We start from the raw sequence: 15309 nt of genomic DNA, 5'->3' as shown, positions 1-15309 counted from the left end.
TCGCTTTCAGATGGCATTACGGGAAAGCAATCAGCAGTGGGATTCCTGGTTTATTTTTCTTTCTCCTCACTATCCCAGGGGCTAATTGTAGAGCCACACCACCTGCCTTGGATGAGATTAGTTAACTAAGCTCAGACCAGGAGTTCAACCTGGGATCGTCCCGTCCTCTGTATCTTTACCCATCAAGCCACTTAATTAGTTACCTTTTAAACCATCATGAATAAAAAAAGTGCTCAGATTGAATATCCAATTCACTGCCCAGTTTCTAAAGCACCAATTCTTACAGATAGATCTGCGGAGGATTGTCAAGACACACACACGATACTCACAGGAGAAAAAATAGGGTTCAGAAGAAAGAGAAGAGGCATATTAATGCAAGATTATAGGAAAAACTCGTGTTTTTATTTCATTATACAAACTCCAACTAAATACTTGTTTAAATAGTGTCCTGATAATAAATTAAAAAAATAACCGTTCATAAACATAACATGGCATTAATATTCCTCTACACATTAATACAGTTTGTTACATCTGATCGCAGACCCCTCGGGTATTATTCAAGGGATCTGTGGTAGAGTTTCTGCAAGCTATCATTTCAATTACTTAATTAAGTTTTGCAAAATAATATCTTAATTCAAGTTTTCATCATTCACCTAACTCTTGCTGAATGTATTAACTCATTCATAACTGGAAGTATCTGTCGGTGTGGAGGAGGGGGAGTGACAGACTCTGGAAACCCAGATTAAATTGCTAATTTTTTTTGGGCAGAGATGTAACTTCAAGATGGTACAGTTCAAGAAAAAATAAACCTTCCTTTCTTTTTCGGTTTTCTATCACTTCTCCCTTCCTCATGCAGCCTGCTTAAGCATCCAAGCACGGAATGTGGGCCACTAGTGGAAAAAAGTGCTTCAAATCAGGGGCACTTATCAGTCAGGTCATGCTAGTACAGCGGGAGGGGGTGAGGAGGGATTGTAAAGAACAAAGGCCAACATTATTAGGTGGCGTTAAGATTGAAACAATTAGGAGGAAAAAAAAATGAAGCAATGAGGAAATGGGCAGAAACTGCCATTAATTTTCCAAAGGGTCTCTTCCCTATAAACCCACTTTCTGCCAAGTACCCAGATAAGCACGAATAGCTTACTGCCACTGCAGCCAGATTAGCTGGGTGCAGTGTCTCAGGAATGCAGTTGTGTAAAATCACAGCGATCTCATTAATTGTTTTTCTCATGCAGTCAGCCTTTTGCTTCACCAAAGATATCCATTCTCTGTTGACATTGTACATTAAAGCAATAAAATTAAAATATTTAAGCAATGTTCTAACTGCTGACAAATAGCCGCAGAGTTACCTGTAATAGCAAGAACTTGCATTTATATAGCGCCTTTCATGACCTCAGGACGACCCAAAGCACTTTACAGCCAATGAAGTATTTTCGAAGTGCAGTCACTGGTGTAATGTAGTAAATGCAGCAACAAGGTCTCACAAACAGTAAGGTGATAATCTGTTTTAGATGTTGGTTGAGGGATAAATGTTGCCCAGCTCACCAGGAGGAACTCCCCTGCTCTTCTTCAAATAGTGCCCTGGGATCATCAGGGAATGTTGCACTGTCGGAGGTGCCGTCTTGCGGATGAGACATTAAATTGAGTCTGCCCTCTCAGATGGATGTAAAATATCCCACTGCACTTTTCGAAGAAGAGCAGGGGAGTTTTCCCGATGTCCTGGCTAATATTTAACCCTCAACCAACATCACTAAAACTGATTATCTGGTCATTATCACATTGATGTTTGTGGGACTTTGCTGTGTGCAAATTGTCTGCCGCGTTTCCCTACATTACAAAAGTGACTACACTTCAAAAGTACTTCATTGGTTGTAAAGCACTTTGGGACGTCCTGAGATTGTGAAAGGTGCTTAATAAATGCGGGTCTTTCTTTCTATATTGTGGTTTTGTAAGCAACCATTTGGTGCAAACTTTGACGAAGGAATAGGTTCTCTCACCTCCTCTTTGCTAGAGTTCAGAAATACATTTCAAGCTTGATTTTCCTTTCACTGAACTTCAGCACATTGCAGGGACTATCTGACATGACACTACTTATGAGTAAACTATTAACAAATGAACTATCTCCATCCTCTACACTACAGCATTCTCACAACAGCCTCTCTAGCAACACGAGAGCAGACAGACCTCATACTGTTTGTGTTACTGCTGGTCTATGAGTGCTCTGGTATTGCTATCATGGAGGTTTAGTCAGGACCATTGGAATTGCACAGAGTTACATATCTTTAAATTGTTTTGAGGACAGAAGTGGAAATCTTTCAAAAGAAAAAGTCTTTATCTTTGCTTGTTGATGTAAATTTTCAAGACAGCCTCAGCTTTTCTCTTCCTCAGCTCCAACACCCTGAAGTGCAACCCTCTACCATCACATATGGTGATATTGATAAGAGTAGGTAGAACTCATCAGTGCCGCAACTGGTTGCTTAGTCCCAGGCAGCTCCGAGTCTGGGCAAGCAAACAAACATAGCCAGGGTCTGAGCCAAATGTTTCAATCCCATTTTCAAGCAATTCGATCAATTAAGGAATACTTTGATTTAAGACCCAGTTCCATTATTAACTGAACTAGTTGTAGTCAACAGCCTTTGGTACGATAAGAAAGCAGAAAACACAAAAACAAATCGAAGCAAGCTGGAGAAAGATTAAAAGTACAAAAGGCATCAAGAAAACAAGACTCAAGGAAGAGAAACAAATCTCAAAATGAAAAGGAGAAGCACAATGCAACAAAACAGATCTGGGAATGGGAGAGGAGACCTCCTATTTTAATAGGATCCAGGACTGCTATATAAAGCATGGCTCTCATTTCCACAACTATTGTGCTTTGTGCACTAATGAAAGCTCTCATTTATATCAGTGACAAAGTCATTCCTTTCATTGCACTACTCATTCTTATTTCAATTTAGTATCACTTTGAGCATTTCTCTATAGTCTTCTAGTCATTCATCTGTTCTTAATATCCTGACCCCACATACTTGGTTACCATGACATCTTCTCTTCCTGACATTTGTAAATAATACCTCTTCAAACTGCTCAATTCATGTGTAAATGCCACCCTTATGATAATATATATATGGGTGGGCTCGACACAGGAACTCTGCTTTCTTAACTAGATAATCTCTCCATAATTCATACTTAAAAAAAATGTACAAATGATGCTGTGGCAAATTAAGTGACCTTAATGAATGGGCCCATAGATTATTATGAGAGGGAAAAAAATCAGCAAGATTCATATGAATTGAGAGTGCTGGAAGCTCAAAGTAGAATTACCCTACTTTTCACCCAACTGTAAGCTCCTCATCTGCAATTCTAAACAACAGTTTACACTTCAACAGAGACAACTGTACATGTAGGTGATGTGTATGCCTCTCCACTAACCATGATAGTGATACTGAAAGTTGTCTGCACTGATAATGCAAACATATATCCTTCAGAAATGTGGGAAAGGAAGTTACTCAATTGGAAGAATATCATGAAGACCGTGGCAACTTAACTTTGGGTCCACTGTAATGTAATGAAAAGTGTACTGTATGATTTTACCACTGATGGTTAGTTTTGCTGTAATGCTCAGCTTCATTTGAAGGTTTGGTACAAGTAATGATGAATGAGTTAATATATTCGCAGCGATGAGGGAAGGACCTAGAGTGACAGATCTTGAATCACCGTAAACTTACACAACAGTTCACATAAATGTTACCGCGGCTCCTCAACGTCTGGGTCTTCAGGTATGCTTCTCCTGATGAATGACTAACTTCACTGCACTGGTTTAGTTAGCTCTTTAGTCTCCAAGTTTCACCCAGTCTTCCTTTCTTTCCAATAACTTATTACGTCTTCCTTGGTCAAGAAATGCCCTCATCAGTTATACCATTGCTGAAGAAATGAATAGAATCCCTGTAATTCTATGTGATGTCCTTTAACCCTGTACGGTTTCAGTTCTGTTCTTCATCACTGCTAAAAGGTTTTTCTCTGAGAAATGTGATTACAAATTTGTAATCGTAAGTTATTCCCTTCGTGATATTTCCACCCTTTAGTCCTGAATGCAGTGATAGTCCGATATTTTAATGTTCCCCTGCACAGCAGGGATAAGCTGCTTTTCTTCACTTTGGTTCTATGTCTAAGACACTTCTTTTTGTGTATCATTGCCATTAATGTGGTATTATTTTGCTTCAAAATACTCTTGATTTGCGATGCAGTTGCAGTTAAATGCAGCAGGTACTGTAGCTTGCGACTTTCTTCAATGGGGAGAGTCGAGCAAAATAAATCTTGGGTAAAGGTTCTGGCAAAGAAGGCAGACGACTTCAGGCATAATCTTTGCTGCTTTCCTTCACTTCCGTTAGTCCCAGCTACAGGGTGATTCAACATCAACTCTTTACTGACTTGGAAGCATTTTAACCATCCAGCACCCTGTAAAATGCAAAATACTTCTCATGAAGTATGATTTGTAATGATGCTATTTGGAAAAATTCAATGAGAACTTATTAGACACAAAGCCAACATTAAGCTATCACAAGTTTTACACTTATTTCTACTATTTAGATTTTTAACTGCACGTTTATCTGACAGTGTGGAGACAATATCTAGTCATGTGCTGGGATACTGTGGGTCTGAGAAGTCAGTTATAGTCAGGAACGAATGTGCAACAGATAGGGATAAACACAGGATAATCGGGACGATAGTTGGTCTGGAATTTGGGTGCTAATCCTACACAGAAGCCTGAAGTTGAAGTCTTGTACTACACCATTCAAATTGGCAGCAGTTTGTACCAGTGTTCCAAAGTGTTGGTGAAACTGTTTCATAAGATTCAATTATAGTAAGAGCCATGGATAAGAACCATTCCAATTTTGATTTTTGGCTAGGTAGATGTCTCCCAGGGATCAAATGGAAACTTTCTCAATCAAGGAACTGTCAACATACCACAAGACCATTTGCACCTCTCCAACAACCAAAAGGCACTGAATCCTTACTTGCCCAAATTGAGGTTTCATAGTTAAATCCATTAACCTTATAAGGATGATCCTAATCCATGCCTATCACAACCCATCTCCACTAGGCTATCAGAGATTAGAAAAATACATTATGTCAAGAGACTGCATGCTACCTCCCAACTAGATTGCTGGAGAGCAGATGTGCAGTTGTTCTAAAAGCCACTCTCAATTAGAAAGAGATAACAACTTACAGATAAAAGAGAAATATGGGACTGAATTAATTGTTAGCAGGAACAAAAGTTCTGTGAATTGATGCAACACGGCAAGGAAGAGAAGGCTGCTCTCTGGCCACCCACTATAACGGCTGCGACACTTAATGCGAGATAGAGAAAATGGTGACTGGATGGTTCTATTTGTGGAAGGGCATAGCTACTCTCAACCTAAACAGGCTGGATTTGGTCAAATGTATTTAGCGTATTAACCAATTTGAGTTACTTCGAGTTTCAAATTTCCCTCAACACTTGTCGATGATGACAGGATGGTGTGGATTTCAGACCTGAAATGCCAGGCTGGTGGTTCCAACATTTAGGACAACATTACAAGAGTATAACAAAAGGCAAGCAACTAATATTCATCAGTCCAGTCTATAAAGCCATAGGGTTTTGTTACAAGATTCTCTGAAAAGACATCAAGGTTCATTTTATAGTAGAATAGGAATAAGAAAAGGCACACAAGATACTGGCTGCACCTCTGTAGAAAATACCCCTCCCAACCCATCAATATTTTGTTTGGTACAAAAAAACTATGGGTGGCGGGTTGAGAGTGGAGGGGGGTGGCGGGTTGAGAGTGGAGGGGGGTGGCGGGTTGAGAGTGGAGGGGGGTGGCGGGTTGAGAGTGGAGGGGGGTGGCGGGTTGAGAGTGGAGGGGGGTGGCGGGTTGAGAGTGGAGGGGGTGGCGGGTTGAGAGTGGAGGGGGGTGGCAGGTTGAGAGTGGAGGGGGTGGCGGGTTGAGAGTGGAGGGGGGTGGCGGGTTGAGAGTGGAGGGGGGTGGCGGGTTGAGAGTGGAGGGGGAGTTGGGTTGAGAGTGGAGGGGGGTGGCGGGTTGAGAGTGGAGGGGGTGGCGGGTTGAGAGTGGAGAGGGGTGGCGGGTTGAGAGTGGAGGGGGGTGGCGGGTTGAGAGTGGAGGGGGAGTTGGGTTGAGAGTGGAGGGGGGTGGCGGGTTGAGAGTGGAGGGGGTGGCGGGTTGAGAGTGGAGGGGGGTGGCAGGTTGAGAGTGGAGGGGGGTGGCGGGTTGAGAGTGGAGGGGGAGTTGGGTTGAGAGTGGAGGGGGAGTTGGGTTGAGAGTGGAGGGGGGTGGCGGGTTGAGAGTGGAGGGGGAGTTGGGTTGAGAGTGGAGGGGGAGTTGGGTTGAGAGTGGAGGGGGGTGGCGGGTTGAGAGTGGAGGGGGGTGGCGGGTTGAGAGTGGAGGGGGGTGGCAGGTTGAGAGTGGAGGGGGTGGCGGGTTGAGAGTGGAGGGGGGTGGCGGGTTGAGAGTGGAGGGGGGTGGCAGGTTGAGAGTGGAGGGGGTGGCGGGTTGAGAGTGGAGGGAGGGGTGGGTTGAGAGTGGAGGGGGGGTGGGTTGAGAGTGGAGGGAGGGGTGGGTTGAGAGTGGAGGGAGGGGTGGGTTGAGAGTGGAGGGGGGTGGGTTGAGAGTGGAGGGAGGGGTGGGTTGAGAGTGGAGGGAGGGGTGGGTTGAGAGTGGAGGGAGGGGTGGGTTGAGAGTGGAGGGAGGGGTGGGTTGAGAGTGGAGGGAGGGGTGGGTTGAGAGTGGAGGGGGTGGCAGGTTGAGAGTGGAGGGGGTGGCGGGTTGAGAGTGGAGGGGGTGGCGGGTTGAGAGTGGAGGGGGTGGCGGGTTGAGAGTGGAGGGGGTGGCGGGTTGAGAGTGGAGGGGGTGGCAGGTTGAGAGTGGAGGGGGTGGCGGGTTGAGAGTGGAGGGGGTGGCGGGTTGAGAGTGGAGGGGGTGGCGGGTTGAGAGTGGAGGGGGTGGCGGGTTGAGAGTGGAGGGGGTGGCGGGTTGAGAGTGGAGGGGGTGGCGGGTTGAGAGTGGAGGGGGAGTTGGGTTGAGAGTAGAGGGGGAGTTGGGTTGAGAGTGGAGGGGGTGGCGGGTTGAGAGTGGAGAGGGAGTTGGGTTGAGAGTAGAGGGGGAGTTGGGTTGAGAGTGGAGGGGGTGGCGGGTTGAGAGTGGAGGGGGGTGGCGGGTTGAGAGTGGAGGGGGGTGGCGGGTTGAGAGTGGAGGGGGGTGGCGGGTTGAGAGTGGAGGGGGAGTTGGGTTGAGAGTGGAGGGGGGTGGCGGGTTGAGAGTGGAGGGGGTGGCGGGTTGAGAGTGGAGGGGGAGTTGGGTTGAGAGTGGAGGGGGGTGGCGGGTTGAGAGTGGAGGGGGTGGAGGGTTGAGAGTGGAGGGGGAGTTGGGTTGAGAGTGGAGGGGGAGTTGGGTTGAGAGTGGTGGGGGAGTTGGGTTGAGAGTGGAGGGGGAGTTGGGTTGAGAGTGGAGGGGGAGTTGGGTTGAGAGTGGAGGGGGAGTTGGGTTGAAAGTGGAGGGGGTGGGTTGAGAGTGGAGGGGGGGTGGGTTGAGAGTGGAGGGAGGGGTGGGTTGAGAGTGGAGGGGGGTGGGTTGAGAGTGGAGGGAGGGGTGGGTTGAGAGTGGAGGGAGGGGTGGGTTGAGAGTGGAGGGGGGGTGGGTTGAGAGTGGATGGAGGGGTGGGTTGAGAGTGGAGGGGGGGTGGGTTGAGAGTGGAGGGAGGGGTGGGTTGAGAGTGGAGGGAGGGGTGGGTTGAGAGTGGAGGGGGGTGGGTTGAGAGTGGAGGGAGGGGTGGGTTGAGAGTGGAGGGAGGGGTGGGTTGAGAGTGGAGGGAGGGGTGGGTTGAGAGTGGAGGGAGGGGTGGGTTGAGAGTGGAGGGAGGGGTGGGTTGAGAGTGGAGGGAGGGGTGGGTTGAGAGTGGAGGGAGGGGTGGGTTGAGAGTGGAGGGAGGGGTGGGTTGAGAGTGGAGGGAGGGGTGGGTTGAGAATGGAGGGGGAGTGGGTTGAGAAACCAGTCCAACTTGGCACAAGCTGGCAGCAAAAGTAACTGGCAGTTTAATTTTCCCTGACACTACAGTAAACAAGTACAGTGGAAATAACACCATAAAGGAGCTTGACCAATATCCACACACAGTTCGTCTCGAATCCCGACTCCCTCCGTATCCCAGAAATCTCACCATCTTGGCGGTATTCTGGACAGTCCAGATGAGCGCAGATGCATAAAAACAGCTACAGAATTAACCAAAATCATCCAGTCATGAACAAAATATACAGAGGTAAAATTCTCTCGCTCTCCTGCCATAACTTCAGTGGGAGATTGACGGAAATTCTGAAAAAATGGCGTAAACAGCCATTAATGCCGTTTCTCCGGGATTTTCACTGATCTTCTACCAAAGTTATGTCGGGAGATCAGGAGAAACCCTGTGAAAATTTTACTCCATATTTGTTTTCTTCCTGTCCGTTGATTCACTGCCACTTCTCTTCTAGGAATCCGAGTGTTCAAGTTGTTCTATTAACATCTGTTGTGATTGTTGTTTGCTTCGTTCTTCATTATTGTCCCTTCTCCTTCTTATTTGCAATCTGCTATTCCCTTGTACTCCCCCTCCAGTATGTTCAGGTTTCAGTTTGTTTCCAATTCTGCCAAAGTTTCTGCACCCAACATGTTAACGTGTCTTTATTCTCTTTAGAGGTGCTGGTGGAACTGTTGTCTTTTCCAGAACTTCTGTTATTTATCATATATTTTTATCATAGGCTTTTAGTTGGTCAGCCTATTGAAGGAGTTCAAACACTCCAACACAGAATCTGCATCTCAGCATCGTTTTTTTTAATGGCAAGGGCAAGAAGATTCATGCCCTTTGTTAGTCTGGCAAGGGAAAGGTCTGCAAAATTTCTCTAAACTCCCAGAAATAACTGAATGAAGCTCAAGAATATTGATCTAACCATAGAATCTCAATTACGTAAACCCTGGTTGTCTGCTTTACTAGGACAACATTCCTAGAGTCTTAGCAGCACAGGAAGCAAAAGGCCAGGTTTTACCGTCAAAATAATCATTAGGCTAATGACACTCACTATTATTTATGCGCAAATTGGACAGCAACTTCAGGCGAGCTGAGATGCGTGAAAATATTGTTACAAGCAACATGAATAAAGGGGATCCTGTGGATGTGGTGTACTTGGATTTCCAGAAGGCGTTTGACAAGGGGCCACATCAAAGGCTACTACACAAAATAAGAGCTCATGGTGTAGGGGGGTAACATATTAGCATGGATAAAGGATTGGTTAGATAACAGGAAACAGAGAGTAGGCATAAATGGGTCATTTTCAGGTTGGCAAGATGTAACATGTGGAGTGCCACAGGGATCAGTGCTGGGGCCTCAACTATTTACAATCTATAATCAATGACTTGGATGAAGGGACCGAATGTATGGTTGCTAAATTTGCTGATGAAACAAAGGTAGGTAGGAAAGTAAGTTGTGAAGAGGACATTAGGAGTCTTCAAAGGGATATAGATAGGTTAAGTGAGTGGGCAAAAATTTGGCAGATGGAGTATAATGTGGGAAAATGTGAACTTCTCCAGTTTGGCAGGGGGAATAGAAAAGCAGTATATTATTTAAATGGAGAGAGTTTGCAGAACTCTGAGGTACAGGGGGATTTGGGTGTCCTAGTACATGAATCACAACAAGTTAGTATGCAGGTACAGCAAGTGATTAGGAAGGCAAATGGAATGATGTCATTTATTGCAAGGGGAATGGAATATAAAAGTAAAGATATTTTGCTACAGTTGTACAGGGCATTGGTGAGACCACATCCAGAATACTATGTGCAGCTTTGGTCTCCTTATTTAAGAAAGGACATAATTGCTTTAGAGGTGGATCAGAGAAGGTTCACTCGACTGATTCCTGGGATGAGGGGGTTATTTTATGAGGAAAGGTTGGACAAGTTGGGCCTGTATATACTGGAGTTTAGAAGAATGAGAGGTGATCTTATTGAAACATATAAGATCCTGAGGGGACTTGAAGGTGTAGATGTAGAGAGGATGTTTCCTCTTGTGGGAGAGACTAGAACTAGGGGCCACAGTTTAAAAATAAGGGGTCTCCCATTTAAGACGGAGATGAGGAGGAGAAATTTTTTCTCTCAGATGGTCGTGAGTCTGTGGAACTTCCTTCCCCAGAGAGCGGTGGAGGCAGGGTCATTGAATATTTTTAAGGCCAAGTTAGATAGATTCCTGATTAACAAGGGAGTCAAAGGTTATAGTAGGTAGACGGGAAAGTAGGGTTGAGGTCACAATCAGATCAGCCATGATCTTATCAAATGGCAGAGCAAGTTCGAGGGGCCGAATGGCCTACTCCTGCTCTTAATTCATATGTATGTATGTTTGTAATATCCGGAAGTTGCTATCCGAGATGCGCCGCTCCTCTGTAAGGAGGGTGAAAACGGCATCTCGCCGTCTGACTCTCCGTTGAAATGTATTAAACAGCGTGAAGTTCCTGTACTGACGTAGATTCGGACTAAATTTACCACAAAAGGTTTGTCCATTCCACTCTAAGCACCCTTTTAATGGCGTGCTAAGCCTTAATTACAGCCTAACAACCTCTTTGGTACTGAAAATTAACTTTTACAAGTGCATTGTCTCATTTCTTCAGCTTTTAATTGTTGGAGATCTTTTAAAAATTTAAATAACTTTTTTTGTACTTTTTCTTTCTGTCCCTTTTATCTCTATTTCTAAATCCAATCTTTCTTTCCCTCTCTATTTCACTTTCTGTAGCTGATTTGACATTGAATTCACTGTTCTAACTTACACTTCCTGGTTCAGACTCTGCACTGTACATTAACGATTCTTCAATCTGATTGGTTAAGGAGATACACAATTGCTTGCCCTGTTCACACAGGTCCCAGATGCCCTGTAGGGGGCGCCACACTGTTTAGTTCCCTCGCTGACATCAACTTGCCACGCAAAACTCCACGGAAAGTCTACGGGCAAGTCTAATGAATGGCAGGCACCATTGTAATTGCCAATATAGGGTGTTGGAGCTTTGGATGTTGTGGGCTTCTCATCTCCTCTGTGCTGCCGGGGGTAGGTGGCAAGCAGAGGACACGTCTTCCTCTCCAAGTCCTTCTCATGATCCTTTTAACAAGGTGGATCAAGAGCAGCAGGAGGAGACCCAGGAGCTCGTTGTCTGACTACTTTCCTGAATGGGGATGGGGCGATCTAAAAGAATGAATGTAGGGGGATAAAAACGTAATGTTAAAAGCGTCAGATTCAGTTCATTCTTACAGTTGTTCATGAGTCCAATATCACAGAAGGACTTATATAGAGTCACTTACCTTCATTAGGAAGTCTCATTGACATCAAGGCCAAAGGATAAAGGCAAGGGAGAAAAACAAAAATAAAAACAGAAACTGCAGACGGAAAAGAAAATGGAAAGACAGAAGAAGAGCAAAATGTTTAGAACAAGTAGAGTTATGATATAAGCAGCATGTTTGGAACAATGTTAAAAACACACTGCACAACATTATGGAGTTATTCTCACTGACAAACACTGCATGCTTTCCTTTTTACAGTTCGATTAAGTGTCCAAGGAATATTAGAACATCGTTTAACAGTTGTCGGGCAAATTATTCAAGGATGCTAAAATTAGGCAATTAATATGCATATTTCTGCACTGTGAAAGAGATACCTACTATCACCGCATTTTTTAGGGTTTTATTTTACTCCTTGCAACCAATTCCGTGCTTGCTGTTGCTGTATTAAACTGCGTTACTCCAATTATCGGATATCCGAAGGGTGTCCGAGCACAGAATATCGGGTGTTGGAAGCACGTATCAGGAACTGAGGTGTAGAGATCAGCAGGCCCCATAGGATTCTCCACTGATGATGACCAAAATATCCATCTGAGCTCCCTGTCTGAATTCCTTATACGTGCTCTCCACAGGCAAAGTTCCACGTGGGGAGCACAAATTCGCAAAATTAACCCATTATGTAAGAACATGTGTCACCAGGTGAGAAAAAGGCAGATTGGGGCGGGGGGACTGACAAACTCACCTTTTCCTCTAGATCTTTGATTTGCCGTTTCTGAACATCAGTTTTATCTTCCAGATCTCGTATTCTCTGAAAAAACAAGTAAACACTGAGTGAAGTATGAACACTAAGCACTGCTGTCCAGTGCCAGTGGGTCACCATTACATACCCGTCAACATCCCATTCCCTGGTTTAAACATGTTGGTTTTAAATTAGAAGTAAAAACAGTACATTTCTTTTTTTTAATAATTATCATAAAATTCTAATTTTCAACATATTTGACTGTTAAATTTAGTGATTCAGCAGAGATCAAAGGTATGGAGGGATATGCTGTTCACTAGAGTTTGAGAACGGAGTATGGGAAGGTACAATCTGATTTTAGAAACTAGGAACATAGAAAATTTTAGGAACAGGAAATGGCTATAAGGCCCAAGAAACCTTGTTTGTTTTTTGGCTGCTCTCAACCCCACTCTCTCTCTGCATCAATCTGTCCGCTCGTGCTTCAGCAAAATGCCCGTTTGTATCATTGAATCTATTTGTCAGCCATGGCTCAGTGGTAGCACTCTTGTCTCTGAGTCAGAATGCTGTGCGTTCATAATCCCACTCCAGGGACTTGAACACAAAATCCAGGCTGACGCTCAGTACTGAGGCAGTGCTGCACTGTTGAAGGTGCCGTCTTTCGGATAAGACGTTAAACCCTCTCAGGTAGACGTAAAAGATCCCATGGCACTATTTGAAAAAAAGCAGGGGCGTTCTCCCCGGTGTCCTGGTCAATATTTGTCCCTCAACCAACATCTAAACCAGATTATCTGGTCATTATCTCATTGCTGTTTGTGGGACCTTGCTGTGCACAAATTGGCTGCCGTGTTTCCTACATTACAACAGTGACCACCCTTCAAAAGTACTTCATTGGCTGTGAAGCGCTTTGCGACGTCCTGAGGCCGTGGAAGGCGCTATATAAATGCAAGTCTTTCTTTTCTATAACTTTTCTTAGTAACTCATTCCATTCCAGACCAGGCCAGATCATTACATCTGCATCCAGCCCAAAAAGTCATCAAGTCTGGACCACACGCCTGCATTTTGCACCCACAGAGATTGCCATCCCCCCACTTCTCGATTAGCCACTCGCCACCACTCTGGACTCCTCTCTGCTACTGCCGTTTTGCTCATGGATCCAAATTCACTCGAATTCCTAAACTTGCGATCATTTGGTGCCTGCAGCAAGGAGCCGGGGGAGGCGAATCAGAGGAAGAAGGGTGCCTCGTATAAACTGGGTGGGGTGTGTGGGAGGGAAGAGAGTAAGGAAGGCAGGGCAATAGATACTGTAAGAGGAAGCAAGTGGCTCAGCGTGGGTGGGAAAAAGTATTTCTTTCCATTGTGAGGAGCACTTGCCTTTCGTGCAATTTGTAGTTCAGAATGAACCAACAACTAATTAAAAAGGAAACAATCTCCTGACGCTTGTAAAATATTAGTATTGCTTGAAATTGCGTGATGCAAAGTCACTAGTATTTATTTTGGAATGCCAGATCCAGAGCCATGAGCATTTTGATCACCAGGCCTCCACTCAAATTAATTCCTTGTTCTACACTCTATGGGACCGATTTTGCTTCACCCTTCCCTCCCCCCATCCAAATCACATTGAGTGCATCCAACAGCATCCAAACCTGCCTGTATTCGCGGTTTCAGGTCATTTAAATGGCCCTTGCACAGCAACAGCCCTCGGAAATGGCTTGCGCCCCAAAAGCGGGGGAGAAAAGTGTACCACTGCCAGCTGCCAGCTTTGGGGTCTTCCAGAAACAGCAGCCAGCGGGCCTCCAGCCCCAAGGCTTACGTTATTGGTGCCTCCAGGCATTTGCTGTTTGTCCCTTCTCGAGTCCTTTGGTCTGAATGCGAGTACAAAGGCCCACTTGCTGTGAGCGCCGCTAGAGTTGGGCATGTGCCAGGTGAAGGCCCAAGAAAATGAGGCAGGAGGTGTGGTGACATTGGTCTCTCCTCATTAACCATTTACATGCTTGAGCCTGCTGCAGATTCAAGCCCTTTAAACCCCTGGAAGTACATGCGAAGCACAAAGGGGATGGACCCTGCAATCACCAGTTCCTGCCCTTTTTCCTCTGCTTTGTACCCGGGAAATAAGTGTGCCTCTGATGCAAAGCAGAAGAGAATCAGTCCCTCTGTGTGTTGTGGTACTGTTCGAATTCTCGGCTTGCTCTTAATTTTCATATCTGTCTTAGCTTATGAAGCTTCATTCTGTCTCTCTGTCAACCACAAGGAGGTGAATTAGAGTAAAATGTGTTGTCTTGTCCTCCAATTACTGCCCCCACCCCATCACTGTATTGTCTGGGGAGGTCCCTCACCTTAAATTGCTACCTTCCATGGATGGCTTGGGTAAGAATTACCATGTAGGGAGTCACAGAGATGAAGCGGTGGACAATTAACCAATCTAATTACAGTGTACTACATCAGTTTGCTGTATTCACCAAGCAAACCCAGATCTGGCGAATTCCACTGACTCATTGAATTTATGAAAAAAGCAGCATCTCTCTCAAATATAATTCTATGCACCAATTACACTTACAATCTGTCCCATCTGTTTTTCTCATAAAATCTTATTGTTGGCAATAACATGCCATTCTGCTCAGAGGCCCAAGTCGCAAGTGATGCACTCCAGGCAGACGGTGACTGCAGCCAGTGAAGACTATCCAACAGCTTCAGGAGGCTGTTGGAAAATGGCTCACTGCATGGGTCCAAACCTGGCTTGTGTGCAAAATCCCTCGTACTATTTGCTTATTTAAAGAAACAGAGTACATCCCATTCAGAATTAAACTAAATCTATTAAAAACTCGGGGACCAGCTGGTTGCCTCTTATTGTAAATGTCACACTGCCGACTCCATCACATTTTACTGGATTTTTTTCTACTTGATGAAATTCTGCTAATGTAAACAAAACCTAATTAATTACACTTTCTCAGGCTTGAGAGCAGTCCCTCATTTTAAATGAGCTATTTTCCAGTGAATTGAGCTATTCTTTGTACAAATGTTAACTAGGCAATGCTCAGATGTGACACTTGGGTGTGGTTGAGGGTATTTGTGGGTAGAGTATATTTACTCCTGTTCTTTGCAAGCAACAGCGTGATTACTTTTTGGCAGCTGCGAACATCTGTTTTGCTTGTCAGATGCTGTTAATGGGATAGCATTTATACCATTGCTCAAAGATGATTCTGGAAGGTCTCAAATGAACACAAATCATAAGAATGAAAGTGCACAA

At 44.9% G+C, this 15309-nt stretch overlaps 1 protein-coding gene across 5 annotated transcripts in view; it reads right to left on the bottom strand.

Moving 5' to 3' along the window:
* LOC137332582 (janus kinase and microtubule-interacting protein 2-like) overlaps positions 1-15309 on the bottom strand; it is a 344895-nt gene that overhangs the window by 77156 nt on the left and 252430 nt on the right. For 4 of the 5 annotated variants that reach the window (XR_010965701.1, XR_010965702.1, XR_010965703.1 and 1 more), the window contains exons 21-22: positions 12069-12134; positions 3720-4449 (exon numbers count right to left, since the gene is read on the bottom strand). Coding sequence is in view for 1 of the 5 variants with exons in the window: in XM_067996512.1 (XP_067852613.1) it covers positions 3997-4449; positions 12069-12134 (519 nt within the window). In the remaining 4 variants the exon portion in view is untranslated. Of the gene's footprint in view, positions 1-1887; positions 4450-12068; positions 12135-15309 lie in introns of those variants that run through there. The other variant, XM_067996512.1, reaches the window with a different exon arrangement.

Source organism: Heptranchias perlo, chromosome 14, assembly GCF_035084215.1.
Source record: "Heptranchias perlo isolate sHepPer1 chromosome 14, sHepPer1.hap1, whole genome shotgun sequence".
NCBI classification, from domain to species: Eukaryota; Metazoa; Chordata; class Chondrichthyes; order Hexanchiformes; family Hexanchidae; genus Heptranchias; species Heptranchias perlo.
Note: the sequence above shows the minus strand (reverse complement) of the source record. Positions and strands in the feature narration are given on the sequence as shown.